Here is a 15,823-nt window from a genome sequence, read left to right as displayed (position 1 = left end):
ACCTGCAGGCACTCCTGTGAAAGAAGAGCAGAGCAGGAGTGCCAGAAACAAACAGGAGGCCCTGATAAACATGAAGTTCACATTGACAAGTGATTGTGGCTTTGCAGTTACAAAACCCTGCTTTATTGCATGGGACACACTTGCAGTAAAAATGTTTCTGACATTCAAATTCAACTGGACAACTTGTTGGTTTTTTTTGTTTTTTTTTTTTTTTTTTCCTACATCTAACCACCTTAGGCCAGAGGTAGGGCTTATTCTTCAGTACTAAGTCCCTAAGTCACTGTAGAATCAGATAGATTCTAGAATGTCCCTGGATCTAAAACTGCAGATGGGGGTCCTCCCTGGTGGCACAGGGGTTAAAAACACCACACTGTCAAGTATTGCCAGCCACTGCAGCATGAGTTCGATCCCTGGCTGGCCAAGAAGGTGACCCACATGGCGCAGCAGACCTCTCCTGTCTCACCTGCTGCTCCCCTCAGCAGTGTATTTCAGTGGATCCTTCTGTTCTGTTACCCACTCTCTCTGGTGAATCTTCTCACCCCATCCCCACCCTGGCACCTCTGGCTTACAACCCCAGTTCTTGTATGCATAAGTAAATAAATCTTTAAAATAAATAAATAAAACTGCAGCTGGATGGACAGGCAGTAGTTGGGGAGGAGAGAATGGGATGGGATTCTTCGCTTTGCAAGTTTATCCTTTCATCACTGAGGTATTATAAATATAAATAGCAAGCTTTCTTAACTGTTAATTTAATTAACATAGAAATTAATTTTTAAAATTTAAAATTGTACCCCGGGCTCCCTGGTGGCGCATGGGGTTAAGCACCGCACTATGAAGCAATCCGCAGCTTCCACAGCACGAGTTCGATCCCCAGCCGGCCAGGGAGCAACCCACATGGCGCAGCAGACCTCTCCTGTCTTGCCCGCTACTTCCCTCAGCAGTGTATTTCGGTCAGTCTGCCTGTTCTGTTCCCCGCTCTGTCTCTGGTGAATCCTCTCGCCCTCCTGCATCTCTGGCCTGTACCCCAGTTTTTGTATGCATAAATAATCTTTCTTTAAAAAAATAAAACTGTAGCCCAACTGTCAAAGCACAGGCCTCCTCAGCCACAGTCCCGAGAGCCCTAGTTCTCCTAATCTGGCAAGGAGAAGGGGTAACCATCCAAGGTCCCTGGCAAACTGAGGGCTCCAGTTGATAAAGGCCAAATAGCCACCTTGCACCCCAGACCTGGTCTCCTCCCTGTTCCAGGCCCCATCTGCAACAGGAGCAGAATTGCCCCAGCACCTCCTGCCCAGACTGTGGTCATTTGCATAATGGGCTGGAAGATTCCTCTGAAAGCAGAGACCTAAAAAGAGCTTTGTCTATGTAAAACCAAACACAATTCTCCCGCCTCAGCCTTAAACTGATTAAAAGCTGGAGTTCGTTTTGTTTTGAGAAGTGCCAGGGTTTTATGCTGGGGTTCCCCTTCCCCCCTCACTATTTCCAGCTGCTGAGGCACATCAGTGTGAAAGACCACACACCAGCAGGCCCAGCGGTGCAGAGGCCTGGCGGAGATTAAACCCCAGGCAGGCTCAGGAGGGCCCCACGCAGAAGGGGAGCTGAGAGTGGAGGAAGAGAGAACCCTCCTTGCTGACCCAAACCCGCATTTCCCCAGCCCAGTCTCTGGACTCCCCCACCAGCAGACCAGGGGGCAGTCAAAGGCAAGTCCAGGGAAAAGAGCCCACACTGTACTGAATGTGGCCAGATGGGCTTCCTCTTGAGAAATTTATTTGCCACCCAACAAGCTAAATGTGGGGGGATGCCCGGGGGCAGAAGAGAAACAGTAAGGAGACACAGTTTGGTTTCTGTCCCAGTTCCGACTGCTAACCCGGAAATCACTTGCCTCAGCTTGGCCATCTGCCTCGATTTCCAACCAGGGAGGTTAGAGCCCAGACAGAAGGCCAGGTAAGACGTGGGATTGGGTTATTGCCTCCATCCCACTCAGGAGTCTGGAGGAATGTGTCTGATCACACGTTTCTTGTCTGCGTCACCCAACAGCACGACAGAAGCCCAGTGCTGGAGACCAGGGAGCTGCAGGCATCCAGCTGGCGCTCCGGGAAGAGTCTCTGGTGGAAGAATCAAGGACAGAAGGTGCGCAGAGAAGGAGCTCTGGAGAGCTGAGCTGCTCTTCCCACCTTGCCAAACCTTCTCTCTTCCCCAGGCTGTTTTCTCCATAGTGTCAGGGCACACTTTGAGGGCTGCAGGTCCCTGACCTGTTTTTCTCACACGGGTTCTGAAGCGGTGTGAGGGGGGTGCCGTTTGCTGCTGTCTGGTACTGCCTTAGTATCTTAGTCCTTTCACCATTGCCTTTGCAACCAAATGCCCTCATCAGTCAAGGTGGGAGCAGGGCTGGGGTGGGGGGCGAAGGGAATGCAGGGGAGGGTTCATTGGGGATAGGGCAGGCCCGTATCCTATCTGACGGGGAGAGGGGGAGACAACAGCACTGCAAAGAACCCCTCTTTCTGACCCTACCTGCCAAAAGAATGGGGTTGCCAGGGGTTAAAGGAAATAAGAGCAGGGTGGAGGTGCTGGAGGATGGAGGCCAGAGCAGAAGCAGGCCTGGGTGCAGTGTCTGGCAGACGCATATTCCTGAGAGCACCAGGAGGCCTTTCCATCCCCACATCATGACTCTTGGTGCTTCCCCCTCCCCTCCCTTCCTCCCTCACCCCACCTCTCCACCCCCACCCCGATGCTGTAATGAAAAATTCATGTTAAAGCTTCACATGTGATCTGATTTTCAACACTTTAATTGGATTAATAGAAGCAAGGAGTGTAGTGAGCCCACGGCCTTCCTCCCAGGGCCCCTCCTCTGCTTCCAGCAGCCTCCTCCTCGCCCCTTTTCCAGGCTGAGCTCTCCCTTCCTAGACTTGCTGTTTCACGGCCTCTCCCTTCTCTCTCCCCATGATCTTCCATCCAGAACTCTCTGTCTGGCCTGCCTTTCAGCTCACTCCCCACAGCCTCTTCCTCTCCCTGGCCCAGGACTTGTTGAGCCAGTAAAATTTCTTCCCCAACTGAGGAAAGAATTGATTCCTTAAGCCTTGATGAAGGAAATATTTCTAAATACTGGTAAATGAAATAATATTTCTAGCAGAATTTAATTTTATTGGGTTCTAGCCTATATCCTACCTACTAAGAGTTACAGAATAACAGCACTGAAAGGTTTTAATAAATATGAATCAAATATAATTAGTATGTTGGTTATTTGTGTGCAAGAGCTACCCTTGAAGTCCCTCATTCTTGAGGTGTCATTCCCAGAAACAATCAGGACAATGGCAACGCCACCCCATTTTTTTTTTTTTTTTTTTATAATTTTTTTTTTTATAGAGGCATGTTTATTTATTTATTTATTAATTTTATTTGTTTGTTTGTTTTGTTTATACATGCACTGGGTACAGTCAGAAGCGCGGGAGGGTGAGAGAATTCACCAGAGCCAGAGCGGGGAGCAGAGCAGGCAGAAGGACCGAAGTACACTGCTGAGGGGAGCAGCGGGCGGCAGGAGAGGTCTGCGTGCCATGTGGGACCCTCCTCCGGTGGCCGGGGAGCAGCCGGGGATCAAACCGGCGCCGCAGAGGACGCGGGCAGCTTCGCAACCCAGCGCTCAACCGCTGCGCCACCGGGGAGGCCCAACGCCACCCCATTTTTTTTCTTACAGATATAACTAAACTAAGCTGTTTCATGATGCATAGTCACTGGGCTGGCCGGTGCTATATCCTCAACCATACAGTAAAATCCTGTGGGATGGGCTGTCACCTGAGTCCAGGGGACTGCATGGTACCCCAGGGGGACTGCATGGTGCCCCAGGGGGACTGTGTGGTGCCCCAGGGCAGGAGCTCAGGATGATACCCTTGAACATAGCCAGATTCCTCTGCCCTCAATTACTCCAGCTCTGCAATCAGAGGGGCAGTCTGGATGGGTAGGGCCCAGCTTATCTTATTATATGACTCGGTTAGTTACCCTGATTTGCACATTCATCCCCACTCTGTGTCTTAAGTGATTATCAAATACTATTTGGAACCACAGATAGGTCTGCAACATAGAGAAAAATGTAAAGCATTCAGGAAAAGGAAATAATGATATTTTTGTATTTTACTGACTATGACAGCTTCCATTTATCACTCAAATATTTCAAGGCACAATATTTACTTACATTCTTCATTAATGATAGCTGCTCTATATTCCAAGTAGATGTTAAGACAAATCCATTGGCTTTTTCTCACTGATGTCTTGTGAGATCATGGTTTTTACCTGATCTCGGGACTGAAAAGGAGCACTCCTTAGAGACAGAAGAAAAGTGTCAGCCCGGAGGTTGTCCTTGATTGATTTTGCTTACAAAACAATACACTGTTATAAAATGTTATGTTCTTAATATTACTTTTAAAGCGCAGCCTTTTGCAGGAAACATTTTAGGCTGCCTGTTTGCTTTGTGAGTAGGCATTAGACCTTAACAATATACTTTGTAAATTACTAGTGACAGATACACATGTACTATAACACATCACAAGGCCCTGGGAAGGGATGAGAGCGCCCCCCTGCTGCAGACATGTCCTCTACACATCTGGCCTGACATGATGTCTGAGGGATGGACTAGGGATTAACAGTGGCTCTGCGCTTAAACATTAATAAGCACTTTCTTGTTTCTAGACACACTACCGATAGAAATACTATTTTCCACCCCTCACCTGGAGGATCATCTTGGGGTCATCACTGGTTTCAGGATCCCCTTATCAATAAAGTTCCCTGACCCTCCAGTGTTTCCATAGGTGGACTCTTCCAGGTCTTCATTCCACCTGCTGCTGCTTGCGCTCCCTGCTTGTGCGCTGAGCCAAGGGGGGCGTCTACAGTCTGGTGAGTAACACTTAGTGTTCCAGGATCTAGCCAGGCCTGACCCTGGCCTCATAGAGTGAAGGAGCGATTCTCCCCTGCTCTCACCTGTACCACCCCCTCACACCTAATAGGCCCCTCCCTCTCCATTGTGGACCCCCTTCCATGCTCCATCTCCCTCCCCAGGAACGTAGTTTTTGCATACCTAGTCCCAGCATAAGGACTGCTCCATTTGATGTGCAGAAGGGCGTTTCCACTGGTGACACCACATTGCATCACCAGCCAGGACCTTTAGCCAGTTACGCTTCTGGAGAGAGAAATGACTTGACCTGAGTGACAAAGCTACTATGTGGCAAAGTTAGACTTTTGGGTCAAAGTCTAGATAATTCCAAAGCCCACACTCTCTAACTCTCCAACAGCAGGGACTGTGCTGTGTGTTTCTGTATAAAATGCCCATCCATATAGCCACACAATGGGGTAGATACAAGATGACTGGGCAGGTGAATGCCTTCAACAGGGAGAGACTGACAAGCCCCAGAAAAACCCAGGCCTAGACCCTGACTGACAAGCTGGGAGTCCCAGAGCGGGCAGACTCCTTTGCCCTCACCCAAGACTAGCACTTGGTGGCTAATAAGAGACTGAGCATGTGCCCAAGGCTAACATCCTAATAAAATTGGAAAAATAAGGTTCAGATGTGTCTGTGCCTGGCTCATCTGTTTAGCTGCCTTGAATGGATGGATGGTATTTGCTCCATCCTTAGACAGCAACCTGGTCTGGTTTGAAGAGGAATCAGATTCTTTGTCAAGATGATAATGACACAGATACCACTTGGGAAGTTCTGCACCAGCTGTCCAAGTTTGAGGGAATAAACTCAGTGGGGAATTTGTGGACCTTCTGCATCTAAGTGACGTGTCATTGGTAACCAAATGCAAGTTTCAAAAATAAGACAACAGAGAAATAGAAACAGCAACAGGACCTGGCTCATAATCACACACACACACTACCATCACGCCCCTTAAGTGTGATCAGTAGGGGAAGAGTATTTCCAAATAAAAGTATCCACTCCCTTTTGTCACTTCACCTCCTGGTCTCACCAGACCTTACCTCAGCCCAACTCTCAGTTATGGGGATCCCAGAATCAAGAGAATGAAAAGGACTTTGGCCTTGGTAAAAATGGTACACCATTTGTTGCACACTCACTTTGTTCCAAGAATTATGATAAATACTTTTCAAACATTATTTCAATTCACCCCATCGCCCTTTGAGGTAGTGACTATTATTATCTTTAGGTGAAGAAACAGACTCAGAGGAGCTGGTAGTTATCCCAAGTTCACCTGGCTATAAAGGGTGGAAACAATTTTTTTTAAAGATCTATTTATTTATGCATACCAGAACTGGGGTATAAGACAGAGGTGCAGGAGGGTGAGAGGATTCACCAAAGACAGAGTGGGGAGCAGAACAGGCAGAATGACTGAAATACTCTGCTGAGGGGAGCAGCGGGCAAGAAAGAAGAGGTCTGCTGCACCATGTGGGTCAGCTCCCTGGCCAGGGATCTTACTCAAGCTGCAGTGGCTGAGGATAGTTTCATAGTGCGGAGACTTAACCCTTTGCACCACCAGGGAGGCCCTGGAACCAATGTTCGAATGCAGATCTAACTGCCTCCAAATAGTACCATCTTAACCCCAGCCTAGGAGCCCAGGCTGGAAACCAAAGAGAGAAGGGCCACCTCTTAAATGCATAGATCATGAAGAAATTTGATCCAACAAATATTTGGAGCCAGGTATTCTCTTCCTTTTAGGCGATCAGAGAGTGTTCCCACTCCCTCACCTGTATGTTCAGTAAAGACTAATTGAGCACCCACTCAATGTCAGGCATTGTTCTAAATGCTATGGATACAGCAGGAACAAAGAACTCAGAACATAGCAAGGGAAGACAGATCATTACCCACTGGTATGTAATAGGTTGGGGGTGATAAGCACCATCAGGAAGAATAAAGCAGGTAAGGGAAGGAAAGAGGGATGGGAAGGGGGTTGCTGTCTTGGCAAGAGCTCCCCAGGGAGACCACTCGGAACAGGTGACATTTGAGCAGAGACCAGAGGGAGTAAGGGACTGAGGCACAGAGATCTGGGAGAAGAGTCCTCCAGACAGAGGGAATAGCACATACAAAGACTTACTAATGGTGAGGGCGTGCGCCAGTCTTGCCCTCCCTTTCAGGTTTTCAAGTCTGCTTTACTTTTTGCTAATTTGCAGGTCTATATTATCCAAATTTTGCAGTGAGGTCATCGGAGGTCTAGATTCAGAAAGTTCTGCTCACTGGCTTCACAAAGAGAAAAAGGAAGTAACCCTTGTGTTTATTTACATTAATTTATTTATCTTTACATGGCTTTGAAAAGTAGGTACATTAAATTCTGGTCAGCTGGCTCCAAAGTCTATGTGGTTTCCGCCATACCGTGTAGAAGTAAGCTACGTGATTTCAGGCTGATGTAATTCTTTCCTTAAGTGCTTAGCACACCTGGAAACCAGAACTTCAGGTCTTCATCCCTGACATTAACGGAGAGCCCCCATGCGCTGGGCTCACTGGATGTGGTGAGGATACGGTTATGAGCAAGACAGACATGGTCCCTCCTCCCAAAGAAGGCTCCATCCACTCAGCAGGGGCGCTGCCAGGCTTCCTCTGTATGGCACATGCACGTAATAATGGCACAGGCCAGACCTGAGGAATTCCTCCTTCCAGCCTACTACAAGCAGAAAAAAAATGAGTGCTGAGTTACAGCCAACTTTGAGCTGCCAGCTGAGTCTCTGCTACCTGCTCTGTGATGTCCTCCTGGCTCAGAGACCTGGTCTCCAAGCAAACTCCAGGTCTTGCCCACCAACCGAGTAAGAGTGACCAAGTGTAAGGGGCAGGACTGGACACAGTGCAGGTTTTCTGATCCCATGCAGACCGGGTAAAGGAGGAGTCAGAGTCCTCAGTGGCTTTTTTGCAGGTCTTTTATTGGGGTTCACCAGGCATATGGCAGGCAGGGGTGCTGGCTGGGGGGCTGGGAGGCCTGCAAGTCTTCACTCTATCCGGACTCTCTGGCGTTCGTTCTGCTGCTTCTCAGCTTCTGCTTTGGCTTCTCCTGGCGTCCCCGTGATGCCGCCCTTAAAAGCACAGTCTTAGCTCAGCTGAATCCCACCTACCTATGCCCACACCCTATTTCAGGTGCCCGCCATCAGGCATGCATTCAGGACAAGGATCCATCATCTATCCTGATGGCGGAAGGGCAGAAAAGCCTGATATTTTCTTTACCCTACACCAAGGTAACTTAGACTCTGTTGCTTTCCAAAGAATGGAGTTCTTCAGACTCCAGAGGGTGGGCCAAGCCATTAGAAGAACCCAAGCTGGGGTTGGGGATTCAGACAAAGGTCTAGCCAGTTCTCATGTGATCCAAACAATATGTCTGACGTTAAGACGACCACACCCCTGCCTCCAAAGGGATTTAAACTTCAGCGTGTGTTGCCAGGAACTCATCGTTCAAGTTCTCTCATTGTGGGAATATAACTTCAAAACTCAGTGGATTAGTAAACAATACATGGAAGCCAGCAGATGAGACATGATTCTGAGTGGCAGCTGTCAAAGCTTATTCAGAAATGGGGCTGTCAACCCACCATTTCCCTCCACCCAAAAAAACTAAAGGGGGTGGTTGGAAAGCAGGCATGGAGGGATGGCAGAAGGGAAGAGTGTTAAATTGCAGCTGAAATCCACCTCCCCCAACCTCAAGGGCTTCTCCTTCAGTGTCAACAAATATGCAACCAATTAATGTAATTGCAGAGTTATTTATGGTGCCCAGCAAAGTGCAGCTGGATCCTAAAAGACAAGGGTGGAAGCAGAGAAAAAACTCTCGGGTTTTGGTGTGTGGTTTTGTTGGTTGGGTTTTTTTTTTCTTTTTCTTTCAGATGTTTCAGTCAACTTGTGGTATCCATGTGTCTGGTGGTCACGGCCCCTTCCAGTCAGTCTGCAGGTGTTCCTGCCTGGGGGGGAGGAGCAGGAGGGGGAAGCTACAGGGAAAAGCTAAAGCTCTTCCGACTTCAAACTGACCTGACACAGAAGACTTTTTCAAGGTTCCCCACTCTCACTGCACCCCTGTCTTTCTCTGCTTCCACTGACCCTTTCCAGAACCACCACCACCAAAACTTGCACATAGAGACCTTTCCCCCAAAGCTCTGCTATGTGCTTGCTTGGAATGACAGCTGTGTTGCCATTCAACGCCCCACACAAGACAGGTTTTAATTAGAGTTATTGAGGGGTTTGAATTGGCACAATTAGGGCCAGCATTAATGGGGTCTCCATGTGTTCTTTTGAACAGTTTGGCCCTATTTTTTGTCCCTGGGCAGGAGGGGGTTTCAACTAATGAAGTTGGAGAGTGTAAATTATCTCAGCAAAGGGGGGCAAGTGTGAACCACCCAGGGGAGGGGGCATGCAAAGAAAAGAAAGCAGTTACGTGTGGTGGACATACTCACACACACTAGCACACACTTATTTCCATGTCTTCCTTTTTTAACATGGTCCTTTTAGAAGGGCACCACAGCCACCAAATATGTATCATAGGCTTAGTGGGCTAACAGAAGAGATACGTGTATCCTATACCAAACTAAAGTCAACCAAGGGTGTGTGGGGGTGTTTATGCACATACACGTTTTTATACTTACCCTAAATGTGCGTGATACTATAGAGGAGAGTGAGATCCAAAGACAAACTTCAACTATAATTGGTCCTAGGCCTTCATTAGCTGAGATGTTACTTGCTCTTTGTCTGATACCCTAATTCTTGTCATTCCAGATGGCTGTACTTTTAACTCCTTGAACCCTGGGCCTCTATGCACTCTTGAGCATTATCTCAATCAAAAAAGATAAGCCCCATTCCCAAGTCTCCGAATCCATGAACTACAACCCAGAAGGACACTGAGGCCAAGCCCAAGCCTGGTGGGCCCTGAGCTCTCTCATTTGCCCAGGACTTGACACCCTTCCCAGAGGCGCCTGTGGTGAAAGACATTTCCAATAAAAAGTTAATACAACCATGCAGGTAGTAGGAAGGTCAGAATCGGAAAAGCATGTATGATGGCTCCTAGGTATCGATCCACGTTGGGTAAGGAGGCAGTTGAACTGAAACAGGGTTCAGTTCAGTGTGGCTGCTGAGTCTGGGGTCAGCTTCCGAGTGACCCAAATGGCTCTGGGATGTTAAGTGAAAGGAGCAGCAGGACAAGGACAGGAAGAAAGGGTCACACTCAAGTTACAACTCAAAATAATATGGGCACTTACTTAGGAAAAGCAGCATGGAGCCCCTTTCCATCAGCAGAAGCCACAGCAGAGGGAGCCCGCAGCAAGTCCTCCTATTCCACAATGAGGTTCAGGCGCCACTGTGCGTGGGTCCCCTTCCTTCATGCTGCCTTGTAAAGCCGGCTGCTTTCCCCAAGCTCTTCTAGTGGCCTCAGCAACACTAGCTGTTGGGCAGAGTGGGTGCAGGAGAGAGGTTGCCCCACACACACTCTCTTGGCAGAGAGAAATGGGGAGAGGCAGTTGAAGGGACTGAGGACTGAGGGCCACTCTGGACAAACACAATTCAAAATGCCTGTAGCACTCCATGGAGCTTTGCAGTCTGGGGTCTAGTTTGGCCCCATCTGATTCCGCCAACTCTTCTTCCTCCACCCCTTCTACAATCCATAAGGCTGACCTTTATGAAAAGAACCTCACATGGATGGGCGACTTGGGTCCCTCAGAAGATGAAACACTGAGCCCAACAACAACAAAAAAACTAGCAGGCCAGCACATGCAGCACACCAGGGTCGCTCTAAAACAGCAGTTGGGGGTGGGGGGAGGCGCTGAAGTTGCCCCCAAGGGACTTTTGGCAAGGTCCAGTGACATTTTGGATTGCCACAGGGGAAACAAGGGTACCGACATCTGGAAGCCAGGGGTGCTGCCTGCCGTGCATCCTGCAGCGCACAGGACAGCCCCCCAGCAAACAGTGATCAAGGCTAAAATGTCAATATGCCACGTTGAGAAAGCCTGCGTTAAAGTCAAACAGACCTGGTCCAAACTCCAGCGCTCCCTTTTCCTAGCAATTTCAGCAGGCCAATAACCTCTCGGAGCCTGGTTTCCACATCTGTAAAACAGGGGTGGTAAATACCTCGCTTCTAGATAAAGCATTGGAGGGGGCAAGAAATATCCATGCTTTGCTTTTTTTTTTTTTTTTAAAACATTAAAAATGTTCTGGGCTATCTTTATTAGAATCATTAAAAGAATGTGGCATTTGGGTGATCGCTAATAAAGCCTTCCAGTCCTGACATTATCTTCTACACCTGCATCCTTCCCGGAGTGCATTTCCCCCACGGAGACACCTTAAGGACACCTTACACTGGGAATCAAAAGGCCTCCGGCCGGCCCAGGTGCCCCCCCAGCCCAAGGCCAGGCGCTGCGCCCCAGCTCGCAGCCCGAGGCCCCGCAGACACCCCCACCGGGAAGGGGAGGGGAGCCTCATTTCCGGTGGAAGTGGACTTGAGGAGGTCCGCCTTTTCTTTTGAACCACACAGCGGCCAAACGTCAATTAGCCGAGCCCTGAAAAATGAGTGCGCTGCGCGCTCTCCGCGGGGAGGGCATGGCGCCCCCGGCCCGGCCTGGGGTTGCTGCCCTGTTCCCCCTATTGTGCCGCCAACAAGAGCGTTTTATTGAAAAGAGCTGAGTGCATCTAATGCAGTTATCCGTGTCCGCCCCATCGGGCCGTGGGCTGGGGGCGAGGCGCGCAGCTGCCGCCTCCTCACACGCTCGCAACAAAGGATTGCGCCGTGGAGAATGTGCTCCCCTTTGAACGGCTCATCTGGTTTCCATTTTTGAAAGGTCCCCAATCTTCTCTTCCACCCAGCCCCCATCCACCTCCACCACCGCTTCTTCCCTCCTCTGCGTGCCGGCTGTGCCCCTTGGAGGGGGTGCCCAGCTCCCGCGCGCGCCGGCGCCCCCTCTTGCAGGCTGGAGGTGCGCGATGTGCCTGCCTTCCCGGAGCACCCCGATCCCAGGCCTGAGCCTCAGTTTCCCCACCTTCAAAATGCCACGGTTGGATGCCACTTTTCATGCCTTTTACCTCTGATGGTCTGTGCATCAACAAACTGATTTGTAAAATATGTGGCAAGCCCTTAATAGTATAAATAAAAGTTTTTAAATTGCCTTTCATTTCACAGTCTGGAGATAAGCACGAGCAACATTCCAGAGTTTTTGCTTCTAGTTTTTTCTATGTTTCATAAGTCATTTATACAACTTATCATTGTTTACTCAGGGTCCTGTTGGTGAAACAGTTTTATCTCCTGCTTTTATTTTATCTGGAGCATCTGCCTATCTTAATAGTCTTTGCAAATAATTTTAAATAGCTGCCACATATAGCATCAAGGGCTTGTACCAGAGTTGAGTTAGCTGGCCCCCGTTGTTGGACATTTAAGTTGTCTTCCTATTTGCTTGGAGTTTGTTGTTTTGTTCCACTGTTATAAATTACAGTTGATTTTATAAAACAGAATCCTCAAGTGGTTTCCCAAGTTGACAGCTGGGACTAAGGCCCCTGCCCCACTCCACATCAAAGGCACTAGGCAGGCACTTCCAACTCTTCCAAAGGCACATGGAGGGGAAAGGTCATCGCTGCAGCCTCCTCCCCTCCCTGACACCTCCAGGCACCTGCAAGTTGGAAATTCGCATGTGAATCATGGCCCCTGTAAATTATGGCCTAGGGCATGTTGTATAAACCTCAGAGTCGTCAGCTACACAATGAAGATACAACCCACCTCAGAGGGCTGTTGCCAGAAGGAAATGAAACAAGATATGCAAGGTGCTTAACTGAAGCCTGGGCACCTAGAAACCCTTCCTCATTAACTTAGGGGGAATTCCTGCTTGGATTTCAGGCCCTGCCAGACTGATAGGGCCTAGAAGGAGAATGTGAGGTGTGGGCTCTCAGACCCTGCTGGAGTGGGACTTGGGGCTGAAACACAGCTGCCTACCCATCTATTTACTAACAGAGTGACTTCAGCAAGTTTCTTAGTCCTTCAGGGCCTTGTTTCTCCACCAATAAAATAGAGAGTTAGGCCTCCCTGGTGGCACAAGAGGTTAAGTCTCAGCACTATGAAGCTATCAGCAACCACTACAGCACGAGTTAGATCCCCAGCCGGGGAGTTGACCCACATGACATAGCAGACCTCTCCTGCATCACCTGCTGCTCTCCTCAGCAGTATATTTCAGTAGATCCGCCTGTTCTGCTCCCCATTCTGTCTCTGCTGAATCCTTTCACCACCCCACACCCCTGGTCTATACCCCAGCTCTTTTATGCATAAATAAATCTTTAAAAAAAAAAATAGGGAGGGCCTCCCTGGTGGCGCAGGCGGTTGAGCGCCGCACTGTGAAGCTGTCCACAGCCTCTACAGTGCAGGATCGATCCCGACCGGCAGGGGAGACTCCCACTGTTATAGAGCAGCCCCGATTTTGAATGGGTTCCTGGCTGTGGGTCCTCACCCGCGTGCTTAAAAGGGACTTATTAATACTCCACTACAGACACACACAAAAGGTTAATAAAAGGTTTATTTACAAGGGAAAAGGAAATAAGGAAAATGTACAACTCAGGGAGAAAATAGGGAAATAAAGTCTTTAATGCGTCCTACCCAATCCGACGGCCTGGAAACCCAAAGTCACTCTCAGAGCTGGCCGTACGCTGCGAGCTGGCAGAGAGCCAAAATGGGGGACCCCCCCCCCAAAGCTCACGTGTCTGCCTTTATATCAACCTGGCTGCTTAACCCCACCCTCAGGTCCCAGCCACCTTCCCTTTGGTGGTGATGGGATTTGGAATTCCCAGTGTCTTTGGCTTTGGCCTGGGGTGGGGGTGGAGTCCACAAAGCCTGTATGGAATTAGCTTTAGGACATCCTTTTCCCCCTAACATCACATGGCGCAGCAGACCTCTCCTGTCTCGCCCGCTGCTCCCCTCAGCAGTGTACTTCGCCAGTCTGCCTGTTCTGTTCCCCACTCTTTCTCTGGTGAATCCTCTCACCCTCCCACGTATCTGGCCTGTACCGCGTTCTTGTATAAAAATAAATAAATCTTAAAAAAAAAATAGAGTTGTGAAGTAATACATAAAAAGTATGTGACATTTCACACCTGTTAGGATGGCTACCATCAAAAAGACAAGTGATAACAAGTGTTGGTGAGGATGCGAAGAAAAGGGAATCCTTGTACACTTTTTGTGTTGGTATTGGTATAGACACAGGGGAAACAGTAGAAAGGTCCTCAAAACATAAGAAATAGAACTACCATTTGACCCAGCAATTCCACTTCTGGGTATTTAACCTAAGGAAATGAAATCACTATATCAAAAGATAGTTGCATCCCCAAGGTCACTGCAGCATTATTTACAATAGCCAAGACATGGAGATGACCTAAAGGCCCCACCAAGGAGATAAAGAAGTTATGATAAACAAATACAATGAAACATTAGTCAGCATAAAAGGAAGTAAATCCTGCCATTTGCAACAACATAGATGGTTCCAGGCCATTACGCTAAAAGAAATAAGCCAGACAGAAAGACAAATACTATATGATCTCACTTATGTGTGGTATCTTAAAAAACCAAATTCATTTATGCAGAAAACAGATTGGTGGCTGCCAGAGATGGGAGGATGAAGAGCAAAATAAGGATGAAGGGGTTAAAAAGTAGAAATATCCAGGTATAAGATAAAAAAGTCCTGGTGATGTTGTACACAATGTGGAGACTATAGTTAACAATACTGTTACGTGTGTTTGAACATTACTAAGAGAGTAGATATTAGAAGTTCTCATCACAAGAAAAAAAAACTTTCAACTATGTGAGGTGACAGATGTTAACTAAACCTATTATGGTGATCATATCACAATATATACATATCAGATTATTGATGCTTTGGTGGTGGGTTTTGACTTGATAACATGCATACATCTGAAGAGGTGTGAACCTATATTCCTAAATCACTAAATCTTTATTACCTCAATTAAAAAATAAAACCATTTCAAATATAAATATACATCGCTTCTCGGCTTTTTGGCTAAGATCAAGTGCAAATATAAATACACACACACAAACACACACATATTAAACCATACTGTACAACTTGGACTAATACAATGTTATATGTCAATTATATTGCATAAAACTGGAAGAAAAGGATACATTAAAAAAAACACCTGGCCCATACCAAATGCTCAATAAATTCAGCTATCATGATTATGTTCCTACCTGCCCTGCTTGTAAAGAACAAGGTCAGTCTCCCCCAGCCCACCCTCAACTAGTTTTCCCTTTGGTCTCCCAGGACCAGCCCCCTCCACATCCTTATCAACACAGGTTCCCGCCCCTGTCTCAGGCCCAACTCTGCAGGATGACTGGGAGGTCTGAGAAAGTCAGACCCTGATGAGATGTGAGCTCCAGCAAAGAGCCCAGCCCCTTAACGTCCTCACAGAGCACTCATCACTTCCCACACCCCAGCCTCTGCTTCCAGGATTTGGCATTTCAGCTGGCTCAGACTGGGACAGCTGGGAGCCAGCAGGTTGTCTTGCTGTGACCTTGAGTCTCTTCTCTTGCCCTCTCAGGACGTTGTGTTCATGTGTTTAGCGTAGGGTAACATCAAGGGCAGCCGCCACTGACTGAGTGCCCACTAGATGTAGACCCATTGCTCATTTCATTCACATGGAAACCCTACAAGGGCACCTGTGAATGATCAACCCATTGCACAATGAAGTATGGAAACTTGAGCTCAGGATAGTTAAGCAACAATTCCAAAGCTGTGGAGCAGAGATTGGAACTCGGGAGAGTCTTCCCAGGACCCCATGCTGGTTCATGCTCCTTTATCAGTGAGAACAAAGTTGCACAGCTACTGTCCCTGGAGCATAATAATTCTAAGGAATCTAAAAATGGGAGGGGAGCCTCCCAGGTGGCAC

General features: G+C 48.2%; 1 protein-coding gene across 4 annotated transcripts in view; it reads right to left on the bottom strand.

Annotated features, from left to right (window-relative positions):
- Positions 1–15,823, bottom strand: part of SMOC1 (SPARC related modular calcium binding 1) — a 189,555-nt gene that overhangs the window by 147,090 nt on the left and 26,642 nt on the right. For 2 of the 4 annotated variants that reach the window (XM_054691283.1, XM_037503589.2), the window contains exons 2-5: positions 10,921–10,996; positions 10,156–10,337; positions 5,063–5,164; positions 4,184–4,309 (exon numbers count right to left, since the gene is read on the bottom strand). In XM_054691283.1, the coding sequence (XP_054547258.1) occupies positions 4,184–4,192 (9 nt within the window). In that variant the 5' untranslated portion in view covers positions 4,193–4,309; positions 5,063–5,164; positions 10,156–10,337; positions 10,921–10,996. The remainder of the gene's footprint in view (positions 1–4,183; positions 4,310–5,062; positions 5,165–10,155; positions 10,338–10,920; positions 10,997–15,823) is intronic. The other 2 variants (XM_037503591.2, XM_037503590.2) reach the window with 2 other exon arrangements.

This window comes from Talpa occidentalis, unplaced genomic scaffold, assembly GCF_014898055.3.
Source record: "Talpa occidentalis isolate TD23 unplaced genomic scaffold, MPIMG_talOcc4v2.1 talOcc4.11, whole genome shotgun sequence".
NCBI classification, from domain to species: Eukaryota; Metazoa; Chordata; class Mammalia; order Eulipotyphla; family Talpidae; genus Talpa; species Talpa occidentalis.
Note: the sequence above shows the minus strand (reverse complement) of the source record. Positions and strands in the feature narration are given on the sequence as shown.